This window comes from Natator depressus, chromosome 1, assembly GCF_965152275.1.
Source record: "Natator depressus isolate rNatDep1 chromosome 1, rNatDep2.hap1, whole genome shotgun sequence".
NCBI lineage: Eukaryota > Metazoa > Chordata > Testudines > Cheloniidae > Natator > Natator depressus.
Genome location: NC_134234.1, coordinates 341,505,559 through 341,523,962, shown reverse-complemented (window position 1 = coordinate 341,523,962; position 18,404 = coordinate 341,505,559). Strand labels below are relative to the sequence as shown.

The window sequence follows — 18,404 nt, the reverse complement described above, 5'->3', positions numbered from 1 at the left end:
GCGAATAAAGACTAACACGGCTGCTACTCTGAAACCCATAAATTACATTGACCAGGTTACCAAAGGTTGTGGTGGATTCTCCATCTCTGACAATTTTCTCAGAGATCTGCTCTAGGAATTATTTTGGGGACATTGTAGGGCCTGTGTTATACAGGAGGTCAGACTAGATGGTCCCAATGGTCTCTTCTGGCTTTGGAATCTATGAATAAAGCTTTAAGTCATAAAGGCTCAGGTGATTGGAGTTCTTTTGTGACTAAGTATTTGAGGCCATTTAAAAAGCCCTCTTGTATTTTCATCTTTAAAAAAATACTTGCACTTATTTCTTAAGTATCTTTTCGAGATGAAAACTAGAATTGCACTAAAGCACCACTGTTAGTCATCAAGCTTTTGGCGATGGAAGAGTTAGGATTTAAAAGCCACAGTGGTAACTGCAACCTTTGTATCCAGCAGGGGGGTTCTCCCAGTCATCACACACCCCACTACTATCACCTATCCTATCCCAATTACAGAGGTCCCCTCCCCTCGAGGGGTACCCTCAGTGTGAGGATATCATGACATCATCTAGAAAGAGGGTCCCAACTAGGGAATCATTGCCCTGTGCTCCAGCTTGATGTTCTTCCCAGACTTTCATCCTCTCAACAGCACAGAGACTGCCAGAGTGGGTGTGGGACTTTACTGTGTACTGGAAAGTCTCTTCTATGTAACTCTGTCTCCCTTAGCTCCTCCAGTTCAGCCACTCTGGTCTCAAGAGCCTGTCCTTGGTCTCTGAGGGCCATGAACTGCTTGCACACGCATGCCACCTGCCCACAAGGCAAGTAATCATACTCTGCAGTCAGTGCAATAAACTGGATAGCCCCCACTCTGCTGCTGGACTTCTGCCTGCATTCTCTTTACTCTTGGGGCATGCATATGTGTCAGTGCACTTCTTTTAGGGGGGACATGGGGGGAGGGAAGATTGACTACTGGCCTACGTTTAAGGAATATTTTGTGTAGTGGGTGTATCTGGCCCTCTCAGCTTCCTCACAAAACGCCCCTGTTTGCTGCTCCTGGTTGCTGGCTTCACAGGTTGCAGACCTCTCAAGACATCTGTAAAGAGGTGTGTGCAGTGCTGGGTGGGAGCTAGTGGTTGTGGTACATTTTAGCTACCAATGACATAGGGAAAGGTAGGAGACAGGTCCTAGTCCAAATTTAGACTGTTAGGAAAGATTAAAGCCCAGGACCTCCATGGTGGCATTCTCTGAAGTGCTTCCAGTTCCATGTGCAGGGCGGGTTAGACAGGCAGAACTGCAGGAGTCTCAATGTGTGGATGAGAGAATTTAAGATTGTTACAAACAAGGGAACCTTTTGGGAAAAGAGGAGCCTCTACAGGAAGGATGGGCTCTACCGAAACCAAAACGGAACCAAATTGCTAGCATGCAAAATGAAGGTCAGTGGAGTTTTTAAACCAAGAGCTGGGGAAACTGAGCAGCACACGGTTCAGACAGACATAGCCCTTACAGGACGATGTATTAAAAGGGGACGCTCTATATCTAGTAAACAACAGAGGATAGAAGTTGTTAAAGTACATGCAGGAACTGAAGAGAAACAGTCAAATGACAAGAGTCCCACTCAATTACATCACATGAAGGCAGACAACCAAATATTGACAAGTTTTATAAGTGCTTGTATACAAATGCAAGAAGTCTAAATACCAAGATGGGTTAACTTGAGTGCCTGGTATTAAGTGAGGATACTGATATAACAGCCATCACAGAAACCTGGTGGAATGAGGATAATCAATGGGACACAGTTGTGACATTATTGACATAACCTGTGACCGTATAGATCATTGTTGCAACCACCGTTATATATTTGCAGCAAATATTGTACAAAGGTTGTCGTGTAAGGTGTCTATGGAAAGGTTATGATTTGCTGATTATGATTATGCTATCTGTATGGGTGTATCATTTTTGTAGTTGAAGTTATGAATATTGGCTATGTACTTGTATATCAGTGTGTTTTGATTCTAAGTAGCCTCAGTGAAGCATTTGGTCAGCTTCTTGAGAAGGGACTATTCTCAGTAAGTGACCAATCAAGAAACACTTAGCTGACAGTGAACTTTGGGAGACGCCAGTCCACATCTGAGCTTTCCTGGGAACTTTCAAACTAACATGTAAACAATGGCTCAGCCTGTAAAGAACTGAGTCATGCATGGACATGTGGCTTGCCCATGTGACTCCAGGCTCCATCTTGTTGCTGTGATCATCCACAGGGCAGAGGATATAAAAGGCTGCTGCATCTCCTCCATTTTGTCTTCAATCCTGCTTCTTACTTCTGGAGGAACCTTGCGGCAAACTGAAGCTGTAAACAAAGGACTGAATGACCATCCTGGCTGGGGATGTACTCCAGAGACTTGATTTGAATCTGCAGTTTATTCCATCACTGCTACAAGCCTGAACCAAGAACTTTGCCATTACTGGATGTCATTGATTCCATTTACCCAATTCCAGCTCTCATCTATATTTCTTTCTTTTTATGAATAAACCTTTAGATTTTTAGATTCTAAAGGATTGGCAACAGTGTGATTTGTGGGTAAGATCTGACTTGTATATTGATCTGGTTCTGGGGCTTGGTCCTTTGGGATCGAGAGAACCTTTTTTCTTTTACTGGGGTATTGGTTTTCATAACCATTCGGCCCCATAATGAGTGGCCCTGGTGGTGATACTGGGAAACTGGAGTGTCTAAGGGAATTGCTTGTATGACTTTTGATTAGCCAGTGGGGTAAAACCGAAGTCTTCTCTGTTTGGCTGGTTTGGTTTGCCTTGGTGTGCATAGAAACCCCAGCCTTGGGCTGTAACTGCCCTGCTTTAAGCAATTTGTCCTGAATTGGTACTCTCAGTTGGGTCCCACCAAAGGCAACATCGTTACAACAGTAATACCAGGGTACAAAATATGTAGCCATGATAGAGTAGGCTGTGCTGGTGGGGGAGTGGCACGGTGTGTGAAAGAAAGCATAAAGTCAAATATAGTAAAAATCTTAAGTGAATCAAACTGTATCATAGAATCTCTATGGAAAGAAATTCCATGCTTGAAGAGTATAGCAGTAGGAATATACTACTGAGTATCTGATCAGGATGGTGATTGTGAAATGCTCAAAAGAACATAAGAACGGCCATACTGCGTCAGACCAGTGATCCATCTAGCCCAGTATCCTGTCTTCCGACAGTGGCCAGTACCAGGTGCCCCAAAGGAAATGAACAGAACAGGTAATCATCAAGTGATTCATCTCCTGTTGTCCACTCCCAGCTTCTGGCAATCAGAGCCAGGCACATCCAGAGCATGGGGTTGCAGCCCTGACCATTTTGGCTAATAGCTGTTGATGGACCTATCCTCCATGAACTCATATAATTATTTTTTGAACCCTGTTATACTTTTGGCCTTCACAACATCCCCTGGCAATGAGTTCCACAGGTTGACTGTGCGTTGTGTGAAGTACTTTCTTATGTTTGTTTTTAATTTCATTGGGTGACCCTTGGTTCTTGTGTTATGTGAAGGAGTAACTAACACTTCCCTCTTCACTTTCTCCACTCCAGTCATGATTTTATAGACCTCTATCACATCCCCTCTTAGTCATCTCCTTTTCAAGCTGAAGAGCCCCAGTCTTATTAATCTCTCCTCGTATGGAAGCTGTTCCATTTCCTTGATCATTTTGTTGCCCTTCTCTGGACCTTTCCCAATTCTAATCTATCTTTTTTGAGATGGGTGATTAGAGAGGCTACAAAGTCAGAAACCCAATAATAATGGGGGATTTCACCTATCCTCATATTGACTGGGTACATGTCATCTCAGGAAGGGATGCAGAGATAAAATTTCTAGACTCCATTAATGACGGCCTCTTGGAGCAGCTTGTCCTGGAATCCACAAGGGGAGAGACTTAATCTTAAGTGGAGCACAGGATCAGCTATAGTCACCTCATGGATCAGAACCACTGAGTAATAGTGACCACAGTATAATTAAATTTAACATTCTTGGGGGAGGGCGGGGAGGGAATACCAAAGAAGCCCCTACTGTAGCATTTATCTTCAAAGAGGGGAACTATGGGGGGGGAAAAAAAAAGGCGGAAGCAAATTAAATAGAACAGTCACAACAATGAAATGTCTGAAAATTTCATGGAAACTTTACAAAAAAAACAAAAACAAAAAATGCACCATAGAGGCTCAAACTATACAGATCCTTTTGTATTATTTGGGGTAAGAGAACCAAAAAAAATCCACTGTAAGAGGTGGTTAGAGATGAAAAGTCAAATCCTACTGAAGAAAACAGAAAGGAACAAACTCAGACAAGTCAAGTATAGGAGTATAAGGCAGGCCTAGAAAGACTGAAGAGCAACTAGGAAAAGACATAAACAGCAAAAAACGTTTAAAGTACGTCAGAAGCAGTAAGCCTGCCAATCAGTCAGGGGGACCCCTAGACGATAAAGGAGCACTCGGGGAAGACAAGGCAATTGCCGAGAAGCTAAAGGAATTCTTTTCCTTGGTCATCACTGCAGAGGATGTGAAGGAGGTTCCCCATCCCCTCCTGAGCCATTCTTTTTAGGTGACAAATCTGAGGAAGTGTCCCCAGACTGAGGTGTCGGTAGAGGAGGTTAAACAGTAATATGTCACCAGGACCAGATGGTATTCACCCACACGTTCTGATGGAATTAAGATACACTTAGGCGGTATGTAGGGGGGCATGGACGGTCAAGTGCCTCCCTAGATTTCTGCGTGGCCTGCCGGGGGCTCTGTCCTTCTCCTGCTGTGCCTGCCCCCTGGCACGCCTCCTGCCTCCCGCTGTGCCTACCCCCCTCTCCCCCCCCCAGCCCAGCACGTGTGGCCACGGTGCCTGGCAGCCGAGCCCAGGCAGGGAGAAGAGGGGGCGGGACCAGCCCCTTCTGATGCCCGCTGCTCTGGGTCACTGCTCTGTGAGCGTGGCCGCTGCCTGTGAGAGCCTGGCTGGGAAGGTGGCATCAGGCCGCCCCCCGCCCAGGCCCAACTGCCGGGAACAGGAGCTGAGCAAGCCGAAGCCGCCTCCCTCCCCCCTTCACTCCCGGCACATTTCCAGCTCTCTCGACCCCTGTCCCTGGCAATTAAATAAGGAAAAAATGGGAAAGGTTAAAAGAAAACCCGTCACCCTGCGCTGTGGCCCGGGGACGTCACAACCAGCGTCTCTGGAACGTCAGGGCACATTTCCTCACACGTCCCAGGCCTCCTGCCCGGGCCCTGGCTGTGCTGCAGGGATGCTGCGGGTCGGACACTTGCTCTGGCCGTGGCCACACACCCTCAGGCTCTGGGTGGCAGGTGCCTTCTTCCCAGCATCAGCCTCCCCATCGGGCTTACGATTTCCCGCCCCTGCCCTCCCAAGTCTGGCCTGCCAGGCCTCTTAGCTGGGGGCATGTCTCTGCGCTGCGCCCGCTACCCAGGGTCCCCTTCGCTCTCCCCAGCTGCTCACTGCACCCGGCTCCGGACGGCTCCCCCTTCACTCTGCCTCAGCTCCTGCTCTGCTGTGCCTCAGCACGGCTGCTCTGCCTCCAGCTCCCTGGGCTGCTGCTCTGGCCCCTCTGGCTCTGGTTGCTGCAGCTCTGCTCCCAGGACAGGTCTGCTCTGCAGGCTGCTTCTGTGACTCTGTGCCCAGCACTGACCTGCTTCCTGGGCTGCTTCTCTGGCCCCTCTGGCTCTGGTTGCTGCAGCTCTGCTCCCAGGGCCAGTCTGCTCTCTCTGGGCTGTGCCTCTGGCTTTGGGGCTGCAGCTCTGCTCCCAGGGCCAGTCTGCTCTCTCTGGGCTGTGCCTCTGGCTTTGGGGCTGCAGCTCTGCTCCCAGGACAGGTCTGCTCTGCAGGCTGCTTCTGCTGCTCTGCTCCCCAGCTCAGCTTGGGCCCCTGCTTTCTCCTTAGCTCAGCCCCACTCTGTCTGACCCAGGCAAATCCAGCTCCCATTGGGGGATGGGACCACCCCCCTGGCCTCCTGACTCCCTCATCAGCCTGCCTGCCCTGTCAATCAAGCTGACCTGGAGCACTGGCCTCTCCCCACTGTTCCCGGGGACTGTCAGTCTCAGGGTCCTCCTGATCTCCCATCGACCCTTCCCCTTTCTTTTGGTACTGGGAGCTGGCCAACCAAAAAAACCCCACTGAGTTTTAGTAAGGGGCCAACACTCCCCATACAGATGCATAGGTAGAGACAGCCCCTGCCTAGAAACTGAGATCAGGAGGAGTCACACTAGCCTGGAGAGGTGATGGTGTTGAGGGTGCAAAGCCCGTGAGTGGCCAGGAAGGTCCCAGAGTGATAGGTGAGGGGCTGGGGTGAGTGGGGAGTGTTGGAGGGCTGTAGGGAGAGGGGGTGTTGGTGGGCTGTGAGGCTGGGATTTTGGGGGCGAGTGGAGGATGTTGGGGACTGGGGCCAGTGGGGCTGAGATGCCAGGGACCGCAGCGAGCAGGATGTATGTCAGGGCTGTCAGGATAAGTGGGGGCTGGCGGAGGGTTGTGGGGTACATGTGGGGTGGGAGGGGCATTTGGGGATCTGTGTTGGGGATCAACAGTTTGGGTTGAAAAATTTTGCCCAGCTCAACATGTGACTCAAGAAAGTTCTATAGGTCCACCTCTTCCAGGGAGGATTCCAGGTCTGGGAGCCACCATCCCGCTTCATGTATGTTCTGCCATATCCGTTCTTCGGGCCTTAGTCTGCCCCTCAAGAGCCGTCCCTGGGCAGAGCCCTGTTACCAGGCTGACACTGACCTACCACGGCACAGCACATTTAAGGTAGGATAGGAAAGATAATTCTTTTGAGAACATGATTGGAGAAAAATGGAGGTGAAGTCAAGATTGGCAGGGCATAGTGGCACCTGTCCTTTGGGAAGGTGGGTTGCTGAAGTTCCAGCATAACTGGGAGGTAACAGACACACCCTGCTGGCAAGCATGGGCGGCGGGTAGGGGAGGCGGCACCTCCCTAAACAGCCAGGCGTGGCCCCACCCACACTCTGCCCCCAGGACCCTGCATCAGCAGCGCCGCTGGGCTCCAGGAGCTGGGGCCACACTGCCTGCCTTCCCGGAGTTGGGGAGGCCGCAGCAGTGCTGCCGCGCGCTCTCCCTCCCGCTGCTCCAGGGCTGGGGGGCTGCTGCTGGCACTAGCCAGCCTGGGGCGGGGGCCGGCGGCTGGGGAGGGAGTGCTCTGGGTTCCGGGGTACGCGGAAGGGGCGAGGCCTCGGGTGGAAGGGACAGGGCTGGGGGCTAGCTTCCCCCAGCCAGTGGTTCACACGCCGCCCATGCTGGCAAGGCAGTGCAGATATGTGCAGTTCTGTACCGCCCAGGGGTCTCAGGCCATGGTGTAGGTGATGCAGCAGGAGCCAGTCCTCTGGAGGGTATTAGCAAGATCAGCTGTTCAAACAGCTCTTTCTGATGAGCTCACTCCTCCTGCTGAGATCTGTTCCAGGAACTGCGCTTTCCTCAAGCTGTGCAGCCAGCCTGAGCCTTCCCTCTTGCCTCACTCCAGGCCTTTCCTCTAGCCATCAGTCCTCTCTCTTTGGCACTGGACCGACTTGATGGCCCTGTCCAGAACTTCAACCCATAAGCTTATCACAGAAATGCTTCCTCTTGGAATGGTCCAGGTGGGGACATTGGCCCAGACTTCTGCTGCAGCGTGGGGGAGCCATGGAGGTACCGAAGCCAGGAGAGGTTGAGGGGCTGGAACAGGACAATGCACGGAGGGTTATTGTCTCAAATAGCTCCATGCAGGAGTGGCAGAAGCTCCCTAAAAGTGTGTGTGTGTGGGGGCACTGGTGCCCAAACTGTGGCCCTGCCCCTGCGCCGCCCCTTCCCTAAGGCCTGCCCCCATGTGGCCCCTACCCCGAGGTCCTGCCTCCAAAGGGAGATGTTATTCCATGCTGTTGGTGGGGAACCTGCAGCGTATGCAACCGAAGTATTCAAATAGATAGTGACTGAACTGCACATCTCGGAGTGGAGTGGGCTGGTCAGCTAGCGAGGTGGCCCTGGAAAATATGCCACTCCCCGAAATGTGGTTACCTGTCTGGAATTCCTGCTGCGAGAAAAGTTTGCAGCTGTCCGCACCCGTGATTGGGTCAGAATTCATGAGGGAATCGACAGGCTGCTGTGTTAGCTTCCACATGGCTGCATGAAAATACACAGAACTCCCCCGCCATCCTCCTCCTTCCCCCACTCTGCACTCCGCCCCTGCCACATTTCTAGGCAAAACTTCAAACCCCAGTCGAATTTGGGACAAATGATTTTGTCAGCTATGGACCGCATGGGATTGTGGGATACGTTTGTGGACTTTTGGGGCTAGAGTCGAGGGAGGGCTGCGTCTACATTGCAAAGCAATAGGACTTGAACCCTGGATCTTGGCTTGACTCATGCTCAGACTCTCCACCCCTGCAGTGTCCTAAGACCCATAGGTCTGAGCCCAAGTCTGAGAGATTTGTGTGTAGATGGAGGGGGGGTAAGGTTCAAGCCTGAGTCTGAGCCCGGGACCAGACCTAGACAGCCTGAACTGCTTATACTAAACTGGTTACAAGGGGGATGATGCATGAGCGGGTCCTCTAGTATTACTAACTGATCTCTCTACTGGTTCATTAAAAACACTTCAGGCTGTTTACACCTGTTTTATGCCACCAGTTTTAAAACTGGTTTGAATGTTTGAGGCTAGTTCTAATGGGACAGTCCAGTGGTTAAGCTACTAGTCTAGGATGTAGGATACTTAGGTTCAATTCCCTCCTCTGCTACAGGCTTCCTGTGTGACCTCTGGCAAGTCACTTGGTCTTTGTGTGCCTCAGTTTCCCCATCTTTAAAATGGGGGTAATAGCCCCATCCTACCTCACAGGGTGTTGGCAGGATAAACACATGAAAGCCTGTCAGATGCTCAGACACCATGGTAATGGGGACCAGATCAGTGCCTTAGCTAGACAGACAGTGTAAACAAGCCCATTGAAATCAATGAGACTGTTCACAGAGTGAGGTGTTACTGACTGATGAAATTTACCCCTGGGCCAAGGGCTGCCTAAGCTCTAGGCACCACTTTAGATCCATGGACGTTAGAGTTCAATGTTTGCAGGATGGGGGCCGCTGGTGACGCACAGGACTGGTGCAAACTCTCTGTGCAGGGCTGGATTTCGCCAGCTGTCACAACAGGGAGCAGAATAAGACAGACATAGGCCTGACCTTGTAAGTCACTCTTCACGGGCAGACTCCTATGCCCAGGGGGGAATCCCACGGATGGCAGTGGGGTCCTTGGCACAGACTGACTTGCAGGATTGTGTCCATAGAGTACCCAGGACACAAGATAGCATTGGCAGCGTTGTTACTAATTAGGATGTGGATAACTGCGGCTTGGGAGTGATTAGTTTATCCTTATGACACAGCGCAAGCTTCCCTTCAGCTCGACTAAAAGCTCGTGGGTTATTTGTTTATTTACTTACTTTTCAATCAAATCCCCCTTTGAAACACACTTGGGGCCAAACTACCTCCCACCCAACCCTATTCAAATCAATGGGATTGCGCCAAGCGCAAGTCAGCACAGAATCCGGCCCCTAAGGGATTGTGTTTCAGGCAAGCCCAAAAAAGGGGTCTCTGCCCCTTTAAATGAGAAGAGTGCCTCTTTACATTCAGGTGGAGTCAGTTCTTACTGGGATATAAAGTTCCAGGAAGAGAGGCAGAGGCAGCTGGTTTGCTTAAATCTTAGGAAGCTTACAAAGCCATCATGGTAAGGCATGCATTATTATTATTTGTGCTAATGTACAGGGGTCTTAAAAGCTGGTGATCTATACACCTAGTCCTTCCTCTCTGGATGTTAATTCAAAGCAGCTTTCTCATTTAATTGTTGCTTGCTTTATAGTTTATTGAACCACCAGTTTGCTCCTTATAAGGTAAAAGCTAGTACTTGGATTACTCTACGTGGCCCCCCTCACTCTGGTTTTTCTCTCTAAGATTTCAGCTCTTGAGCAGCTGGTGCCTGTAGACTTGTTAAGTGTTTAACTTTTAATAGGAGTTGAGGTTTTTTTGTCTTATCTGCAACTCGTCTACATAGATGCATGAATGGTTTTGGCAGGCTAAAGTACAGTATATTTGTGGTCTTTCCCCTTGAAATTAACACTTCAGCAACTGTAACAATGTATGAAACTAATGCCTTTTGCAGAGGGTAATTTTTTCCTTCTGAGCTGCCATGTTGCCTTTGTCTACTGTAATCCCAAGGGCTTGTCTATGGTAAATGAGTAAAATTACAACTGTCCCTTAGCATTTCTAATTTAATCTTGACTCTAAAGAGCCTACAGCTTTGAAACTCAAATGCTTTTAATATACAAGGTTTTAAAAATGCATGCAATCTGCAAACTACCCAGAAAGTTTACAATAAGGTGACTTAGAAGAATACAAGTATATTCTAAAAAATGTTTGTGGAATGCTGATGGTTGAATGTGACTTTATAATCTTGTAAAAAAGAAAAGGCATTTTCAAAACTTTTTTTGCAGACAGTGAAGTCAGACTTCAAAGTGCTGTTCTAAGGACTCTCCTGTTATAAAAATTTAACATTTTCATGGCAATTTAAATGCAAAAATCATCCAGACAACAATGTTTCATCTGTTTGTAGCCTGATGCTGTAAAATACAGCTTATCTTGGTGCAGAATGCAAATACTGTTGATCTGGTACCTCTTAACTGCATCCCCAAGCAAACTGTTCTTTCAACTTGCATTTCCTGCGGTTCCACTAGGGTTTTTCCATTTGCCACGCACTCATTTTAAAAATCCCAAGAACCATGCTATGCTGGGAGCAGGTGCTGTCTCTTGTGGACTAGAATAGGTCTGTGATCCAAACAGCTGTCTTTGCTAAAGCTGGAAAAAATGGCCACGGTGGTGACCTTAGCCACATCTTGCTAAAAACTATTGCAACTATCTAAATGGTGGGGATGGGCGAGCTGAGTAACACGCTTCCCAAATAGTACAAATACCAGCCCTGTGAGATGGATAACTTCATATATCAGCCAGATTGAATCAGGAGTGGCCATGCCCACTGGGATGGGCTTGCCATAAGGCCTTGGGTCTGAGCTCTCCCTGCAGCTTGGGGGTGGTGAGAAATCAGGCCTGGACTAAAATCCTGTCTGTCAAATATATGATCTTCCAATTCCCTGAGAGCAATCCCTCCAGTTGGCATCTGGATTTCATGTCATGTGACTTGGCAAACTTGTAGTCCTTAGGTGCTGAGTAGGAGTTCACTCCAGATATCTCAAAGCTATGGATCCTCTCAGCATCTCGCAAACTAGAATTGCTCGAGTACTTAACATGTGTCTAAAGAAGTACCTTTAATTCTAGGTTATTGCTATAGCTATTCTAGTTGCTGGAGCAATGTTTATATTAAATAGTCCCTGCCCCTCTGTTGCATCTGGCTTTAGAGCTGTGGAAACTGAAGGAATGCTCATAGAGAGAAACGTGTATAACAATCAAGTCTCTTCAGGAAGACACTAACCAAACACTAAATCAGAACAATCTTATTGGCTGCTCATACCCTACAGCCATGACACTGCTAGAAGCTAAGCATATTTCAGATTAACGCTTTAAAGCCAGGGCTGCCAAAATCTTCCTAGTGCAGATGTCCTTGTGGAGGACCAGTGGATGGACAGCCACTATGTTCCCTTGCACTGGGCTAGGTTACTAGGATTGCCAACTTTCTACTCACACAAAACCGAACACCCGACGCCCCTTCTCCAAAGCCCCACCCCCACTCACTCCATCCCCTCATCCCTCTGTCACTTGCTCATTTTCGCCAGGCTGGCTTGGGGGTTGGTGTGGGAGGGGGTACGGGGTTCTGGGGTGGGCCCAGAAATGAGGGGTTTGGTGCACAGGAGGGGAATCGGGGTTGGGGCTCTGGGGTGGGGCTGGGGATGAGGGGGGCTGGGGTGTAGGAGGGTGCTCTGAGGGGTTTGGAGGGCAGGAGGGGGATCAGGGTTGGGGCACAGGAGGGGGTCAGGGATGCAGGCTTCAAGTGATGCTTACCTCAAGCAGCTCCCAGAAGCAGCGGTATGTCCTCCCTCCGGCTCCTACACGTAGGCGCGACCAGGCGGCTCTGCGTACTGCCCCATCTGCAGGCACAGGCTGCAGTTCCCGGCCAATGGGAGCTGCAGAGCTGGAGCTTGGGGTGGGAGCAGCATGCAGAGCCCTCTGGCTACCCCTGCATCTAGAAGCCGGAGGAGGGTCATGCCGCTGCTTCTGGGAGCCACGGCAGGCAAGGAGCCTGCCTTAGCCCCGCTGCACTGCTGACCGGACTTCTAACGGCCCGGTCAGGAGTGCTGATCGGAGCCCCCAGGGTCTCTTTTTTGACTGGGTGTTCCAGTTGAAAATTGGCCACTTGGCAACCCTATAGGTTACAGTTGTTAGGTTTTTTTGGTCCATAGTCTCTCCCTGGTTCTTTCAGCCTGTCTTATCTCTTGCTTTCTACGTTTTTATACTCACATGTGGCTTCTTTATTTCTTATCAGCTATATGCTGCTTGTAGCTCGGGAGGGTGAATTATTTAGTCTGAGTGGCACCTGGATGCAGAGCCTTATGTGAGGAGTTGAGAACCTGCTGGAGCTGAGAAGAGATGCTTGGCTCAGAAAGCTGAGCTTGCAGCCCTGGGCAGTACACGTACGCTCTGGTGGAGGCTGTGCAAGAGCAGGGATAGAAGGCCAGTGGCATGCAAGGAGTCACCTGCTGCATAAATCAAAACTGCAGGTGCCCATTTGCAGTGCTGGTTTGGATAGGTCCACAGCTCTTATTCTTTGCTCCCTGTGTCTCCCCACCTGCCCCCAGGCTGGAAAACCCTGCATCAAGGGTACTGTCACATACACAAAGTTTAGAGCAGTTATAAGAGTCCTGTATTACCTGAAAACTAGAAATTCTCTCCCAGAAATCAAGGTGTATACCAAGACCACCTGTTGCACTAATGGATTAGTTGGGCTAAATGTCTGCATGTAGGAAACCGCTTGAAAGAGCAACATACAACTGCCAAGGCTAAAACCTAGTACACATTGTGGCTACTATCTTCTTAACCTGAAGCAGTAATGAGACTTGTCCCTAATTCCAGAGGGAGTGTCTTTCTATCCATATTGGCCAGGCTGGGGTCCAGATGGGCAATGCCTGTTGGGAGCTGTACTGTCTAGAACACGGAATCCAGCCGGATGGGACCATTCCCAGCAGCAAGGCCGCTAAACCAATAGAGCCAGACACTGAACAAGTGGATTCTTCTTTTGAGACCTTCTTCTGTGAGACTGCATCAGGAAAGCACGTGCCCAGAGCAGTGTTCATAGACCTGGAACCCACGGTCATTGGTAAGATAAGGGGACAGACTGCTAAATATTCAGCAGAACATTGTTTAGCTTCCTTTTGGTGGGAGGGCCTCATGGCTAATGTCACTGATTGCATCTCTGACTTGCCCCCTCCATCAGTGTAACCCTGGTGACGCTGTCCAATCATGAAACATTGTATTTTAGGTGTCATTAATTCCAAACAGGACTCTACTCCTCCTACGCTCGTATGTATGTAGCATTTCACTTGGGACTTTGCTTTCTTACGTGGGATTTCCCTCTTGTGGATAGAGGGCTAGATGCTTGGCTGGTGAAACCGGCCTAGCTCCATCAACGTCAGTAGCACTAAGCTCACTTACACCCACTGAGGATCTGACCCAGCAAGCCTGTTTGATAGCAGCTACTAAACCAGGGGTGACCAACCTTCGCCTGAGAAGGAGCCAAAATTTACCAATGTACATTGCCAAAGAGCCACAGTAATACGTCAGCAGCCCCCCGCATCAGCTCCACCCCCCCTCCCCATGCCTCCTGCCCACCGGCAGCCCTGCCAATCAGCGCCTCCCAGCGCCTCCCCAACCCTCCCAGCACCTCCCGATTAGCTGTTTCATGGCGTGCAGGAGGCTCTGGGGGGGAGGAGCCAGGGCATGGCAGGCTCGAGGGAGGGGGCAGGAAGGACTGGAGTGGGGGCAGGGCCTGTGGCAGAGCCAGGGGTTGAGCAGCAAGCACCCCCCAGCACATTGGAAAGTTGGCAGCCCCAGAGTCGGTGTCTAGACAAAGAGCCACATATTAACTTCTGAAGAGCCGCATGTGGCTCCAGGGCCACAGGTTGGCCACCCCGGACTAAAGCATCCCCATGAAGTGTCTGTAAACCAGTTTACCTGGTTCCTGTGGAAAAACAAGCATCACACTTTTCAATGATCTGAAGTAGTGAAGAGTATTTCTCTGAGTAGATCACCACAGTCTCTCTTATGGAGAGGTTTCCAACATAACAAAAGTGTCCACTGTAAAGTTTGTGTTTTTGTTTTTTTTTTTTTTAACCCAGGAGACCTCTTTGCTGCTGCCTTTGATTCCTGAGGATTTCAGAGATTTGTTGCCAGAAATCTTGTCTTTCCAAACAGAGTAACCCTATCACTAGGGTCTGGGTAACTCCCTGTAGATTAAGGGGGAAAATAACTGAACAAATCTCCCCATGGGGGAGAAGCAGAGTAGTCTGTGTAACATGCTGAATTTTTAACAGTCAGGGAACTGGATCTTTCTCTAGAAGATCTGCTTGAGGAATTATTTTGGAAGTGCTATGGTCTGTCTTATACAGTAGGTAAGACTAGATGATCACAAGGGTTCCTTCTAGCCTTACTCTGTGAATCTACAGCATGCAATGCTGCCCCTGGAGAAAATGCTACCAGAAATTCAGAGGTGCAAGTAAACAAGACAAATACACAAGCTTCCTAGGGTAGCTATAATCCCACAGACAGAAAACTGGAAACCCAGCCAGCATCCTAAAATGTACTATAACCCTAATCAGAACATGACTTCAAGGTGGAAATTGAAGTCCTATGTGCATTACCTGGGCAAACTTGTAGGTATAGCTCTCTTCTTCAGTCCTAGCTCACCAATCCCAGACCCCTCTCAAAATTCCTACAGTATCTTGAAAACACTGTTTCTGCTTCATGATGGACCTTTTTGAAGCTTGTGTCTCACGGACGCTTGATGGCTTTGCTAGCAATGGTATTCACTCCTGCTCTAACATCCCCAATCTGTTAAGTGTCTTCTGTTTAACCAATAATCCAACTTCCTGCAGATGAGATCCGAATTGGGAACTACCGTGCACTCTTCCATCCTGAGCAGCTCATTAGCGGCAAAGAAGATGCCGCCAACAACTATGCCCGGGGCCACTACACCATTGGGAAGGAAATCATCGATACTGTATTGGGTAGAGTCCGTAAAATGGCAAGTAGACAAATATGTTTAAAAGTCTCTTAAAGCACCTCCTTAACTAATCTTTCAAAATGGGGCAATATGACACTTTGGGGTTGGGAGAAGGACAGTATCCACTTAAAAAGGGGATTGTAACAGCAGGCTAACAAGGCATTCCGGTGTACTAACCCAATGTTTGGTGGGCACTACAAGCCAAGTATAAAGTTCATTGCTTCAAAAGAACCCTTAAAGTTTTAGCTCAGGAGCTGTTGTGTCTCTTGGAAATGGCTGCATAATGAGCGTTTTTTGGGGGGGGCGGGAGGGCCTTGTAATAGAGGGGTAAGACCTCTGTATTTGACTATCATGTGGGACCTAAACAGTTCAGGGCCTTGCAGTCCATTATCAATGTGTCAAATCCCAGCCTTGGTGAGTACATTACAAAAGTACATAGGAATGGCCATATTGGGTCAGGCCAATGGTCCATCTAGCCCAGTATCCAGTCTTCCACCAGTGGCCAATGCCAGGTGCTTCAGAGAGTATAAACAGAACAGGCAATCAAGGGATCCAGCCCCTGTCCCCCATACCTAGGTTCTGGCAAACAGGCAGGGGACACTTCAGAGCATAGTTTTGCATTCCTGCCCATCTTGGCTAATAGCCATTGATGGACCTATCCTCCATGAACTTATCTAGTTCCTTTTTGAACCCTTTTATAGTCTTGTAACCCTTCAATAGCTGGGGTTGCCTATATAAAATTAGCTAGTGGGTCTCAATCCAGTTCCAAGTAGACAAGTGTCCATATACTAAATGACTCTAGGCTGTCAATAAGCAACTTGCATGTCAGTGATCGTGGAAACACTGAGTGCATGTTAGTTCTCTGTCTAGTAGTTGTCCTAGAACCAGCCAATAACTTCCACTTGGCACAAGCGCTCTGTGGATGTTGGCATGTGATAATTACTGGAAGAAGGGTTGACAAATGTCCATGCAATAGTACCTCTAACAGCACCAAGTATTCTGTGCCATCACTGAACTAATTAATGATCTCCTATGGAAACATCCAAGGGGGTAACTTAAAATCCCAAATTAAGGCTGAATAACATTCCCCTGAGACTGTCCGTTACTATTACTAGTCCTGCCTTGCAGGCAGGGGACTGGACTAGGTGACCTATTGAGGTCCTGTCCAGTCCTGCACTTCTATGATTCTATGAAGAGGAGAATTGTTGGAACTTTATTCTTACACAGACGTTCACTATCGGAACTTCTGACCAATCCTGCTGTCAGCTGTTAATCAGCAATGAGATTAAATAGTATAAAATCCTTGAGTTGAGGAAATGAACAAATATTGTATTTCTCTTGCAGGCTGACCAGTGCAGTGGCCTTCAAGGGTTCCTGGTCTTCCACAGCTTCGGAGGAGGTACAGGCTCTGGATTCACGTCCCTCTTGATGGAGCGCCTGTCAGTAGAGTACAGCAAGAAGTCCAAGCTGGAGTTCTCGGTGTACCCTGCCCCACAGGTCTCCACTGCGGTGGTGGAACCCTACAATTCCATCCTGACCACCCACACCACACTGGAGCACTCGGACTGTTCTTTCATGGTGGACAACGAGGCCATTTATGACATCTGCAACCGGAACCTTGATATTGAGCGTCCCACTTACACCAACTTGAACAGGCTGATAGGACAGATAGTGTCGTCTGTCACTGCTTCCCTGAGATTTAATGGTGCATTAAATGTTGATCTGATAGAATTCCAAACTAATTTGGTGCCTTATCCCCGCATACACTTCCCCCTCACTACCTATGCACCCATAATTTCAGCAGAGAAAGCCTACCATGAGCAGCTCTCGGTGCCTGAAATCACCAATGCTTGCTTTGAGTTCTCCAACCAGATGGTGAAATGTGACCCTCGCCGAGGCAAATACATGGCTTGCTGCCTGCTGTACCGTGGGGATGTGGTGCCCAAGGATGTGAACGCGGCTATAGCAGCCATCAAAACCAGGAGGTCTATCCAGTTTGTGGACTGGTGCCCAACTGGGTTTAAGGTGGGCATCAATTACCAGCCCCCCACAGTGGTACCGGGGGGAGACCTGGCTAAAGTGCAGCGGGCCGTCTGCATGCTGAGCAACACCACGGCTATTGCAGAAGCGTGGGCCCGGCTGGATCACAAGTTTGACCTGATGTATGCGAAACGGGCTTTTGTGCATTGGTATGTGGGGGAGGGGATGGAGGAGGGGGAGTTCTCCGAAGCCAGGGAGGACATGGCCGCTCTCGAGAAGGACTATGAGGAAGTTGGCAGGGACTCTGCAGATGGGGATGAGGCAGATGAAGATGAGTATTAACTCAAGTACAAACTCCAGTTAATCAGGCTACAGCTGTGATGGTGCTCAGGCAGCATCTCTCATGGGATTCTCCCTTTATATTAAGGTTACCAGTTGAGATATTCTGTGCCCTCTTATGCTTGCATAATCGAATGTGGCCAACTCTGTCGCATGAGCGCATACTTGCTGAAACTATCAAGCTTCATTGCTAGGTCTCTGAAATGAAATCTGATAAGGCACCAGCTTAATGCTTGGGGCAGATTTTTAGGTGCAAAGGATACTAATGTATGAACCAAAGGACCTAAAGCTTGCAACACTCTCCTGCCCGAAACGTGAAGATTCCTCTGCCTCTTTTACTGCTAACGCACCTTTTATTAGAAACCATGTGACATTAAACTATGTATTTCAATAAAAATTATTTGGCTTTAACTTCTCTGTGAAGGGCTGCTGTATTGACTCCCTAAGGTTGTCTTTAACGTGTGTCTTTCCACTAATCCAGGAGTAAATCCCCAAATCTGTGTTTCAGGAGCAGTTTTGTAATTGAGGCTTAGCAACCTCGATGCCCCACTCACTACATGCTGCAGAAAGTATTCCTGCTGAAACCTGTCCCCAGCAGGAAGCTGCCCTCTTCTCTGAAAGCTGCTCAGGCCCTGAAATTTCCAGTCTGCAACTTACTGGATAGAAGAGTGAACTTAACAAGAGTTGAGGCCATAGGTGCCAACTTCCTCTCTACCAAGGGTGTGCTTGACCCCTGCCCCCTCCCTCAAGCACATCTCCTCCCGCCCCCCCAGTACCTCCTGAACACTGCAGTGAGTTGCTTGGGTGGCCACCAGTGTGTGGCAGGCACTGGGGGGGAAGGGGAAGGGAGCTTGGCTGCTGGTGC

The 18,404-nt window shown here is 49.1% G+C and overlaps 1 protein-coding gene across 1 annotated transcript; it reads left to right on the top strand.

The window, feature by feature from the left end:
- The first annotated feature begins 9,596 nt into the window (after window positions 1-9,596).
- On the top strand, window positions 9,597-17,883 carry LOC141980934 (tubulin alpha-1C chain-like). The gene is made up of 4 exons (XM_074942712.1): window positions 9,597-9,724; window positions 13,075-13,318; window positions 15,093-15,241; window positions 16,565-17,883. The coding sequence occupies exons 1-4, from the start codon at window positions 9,722-9,724 to the stop codon at window positions 17,540-17,542; spliced, it is 1,374 nt and encodes a 457-aa protein (XP_074798813.1). The 5' UTR covers window positions 9,597-9,721; the 3' UTR covers window positions 17,543-17,883.
- Window positions 17,884-18,404: the final 521 nt, after the last annotated feature.

Coding starts and splice junctions, on each gene's coding strand:
- LOC141980934 (XM_074942712.1), top strand. Junction 13,319..15,092: donor CCTGGAACCCACGGTCATTG/GTAAGATAAGGG, acceptor AACTTCCTGCAG/ATGAGATCCGAATTGGGAAC. Junction 15,242..16,564: donor TGGGTAGAGTCCGTAAAATG/GCAAGTAGACAA, acceptor TTTCTCTTGCAG/GCTGACCAGTGCAGTGGCCT.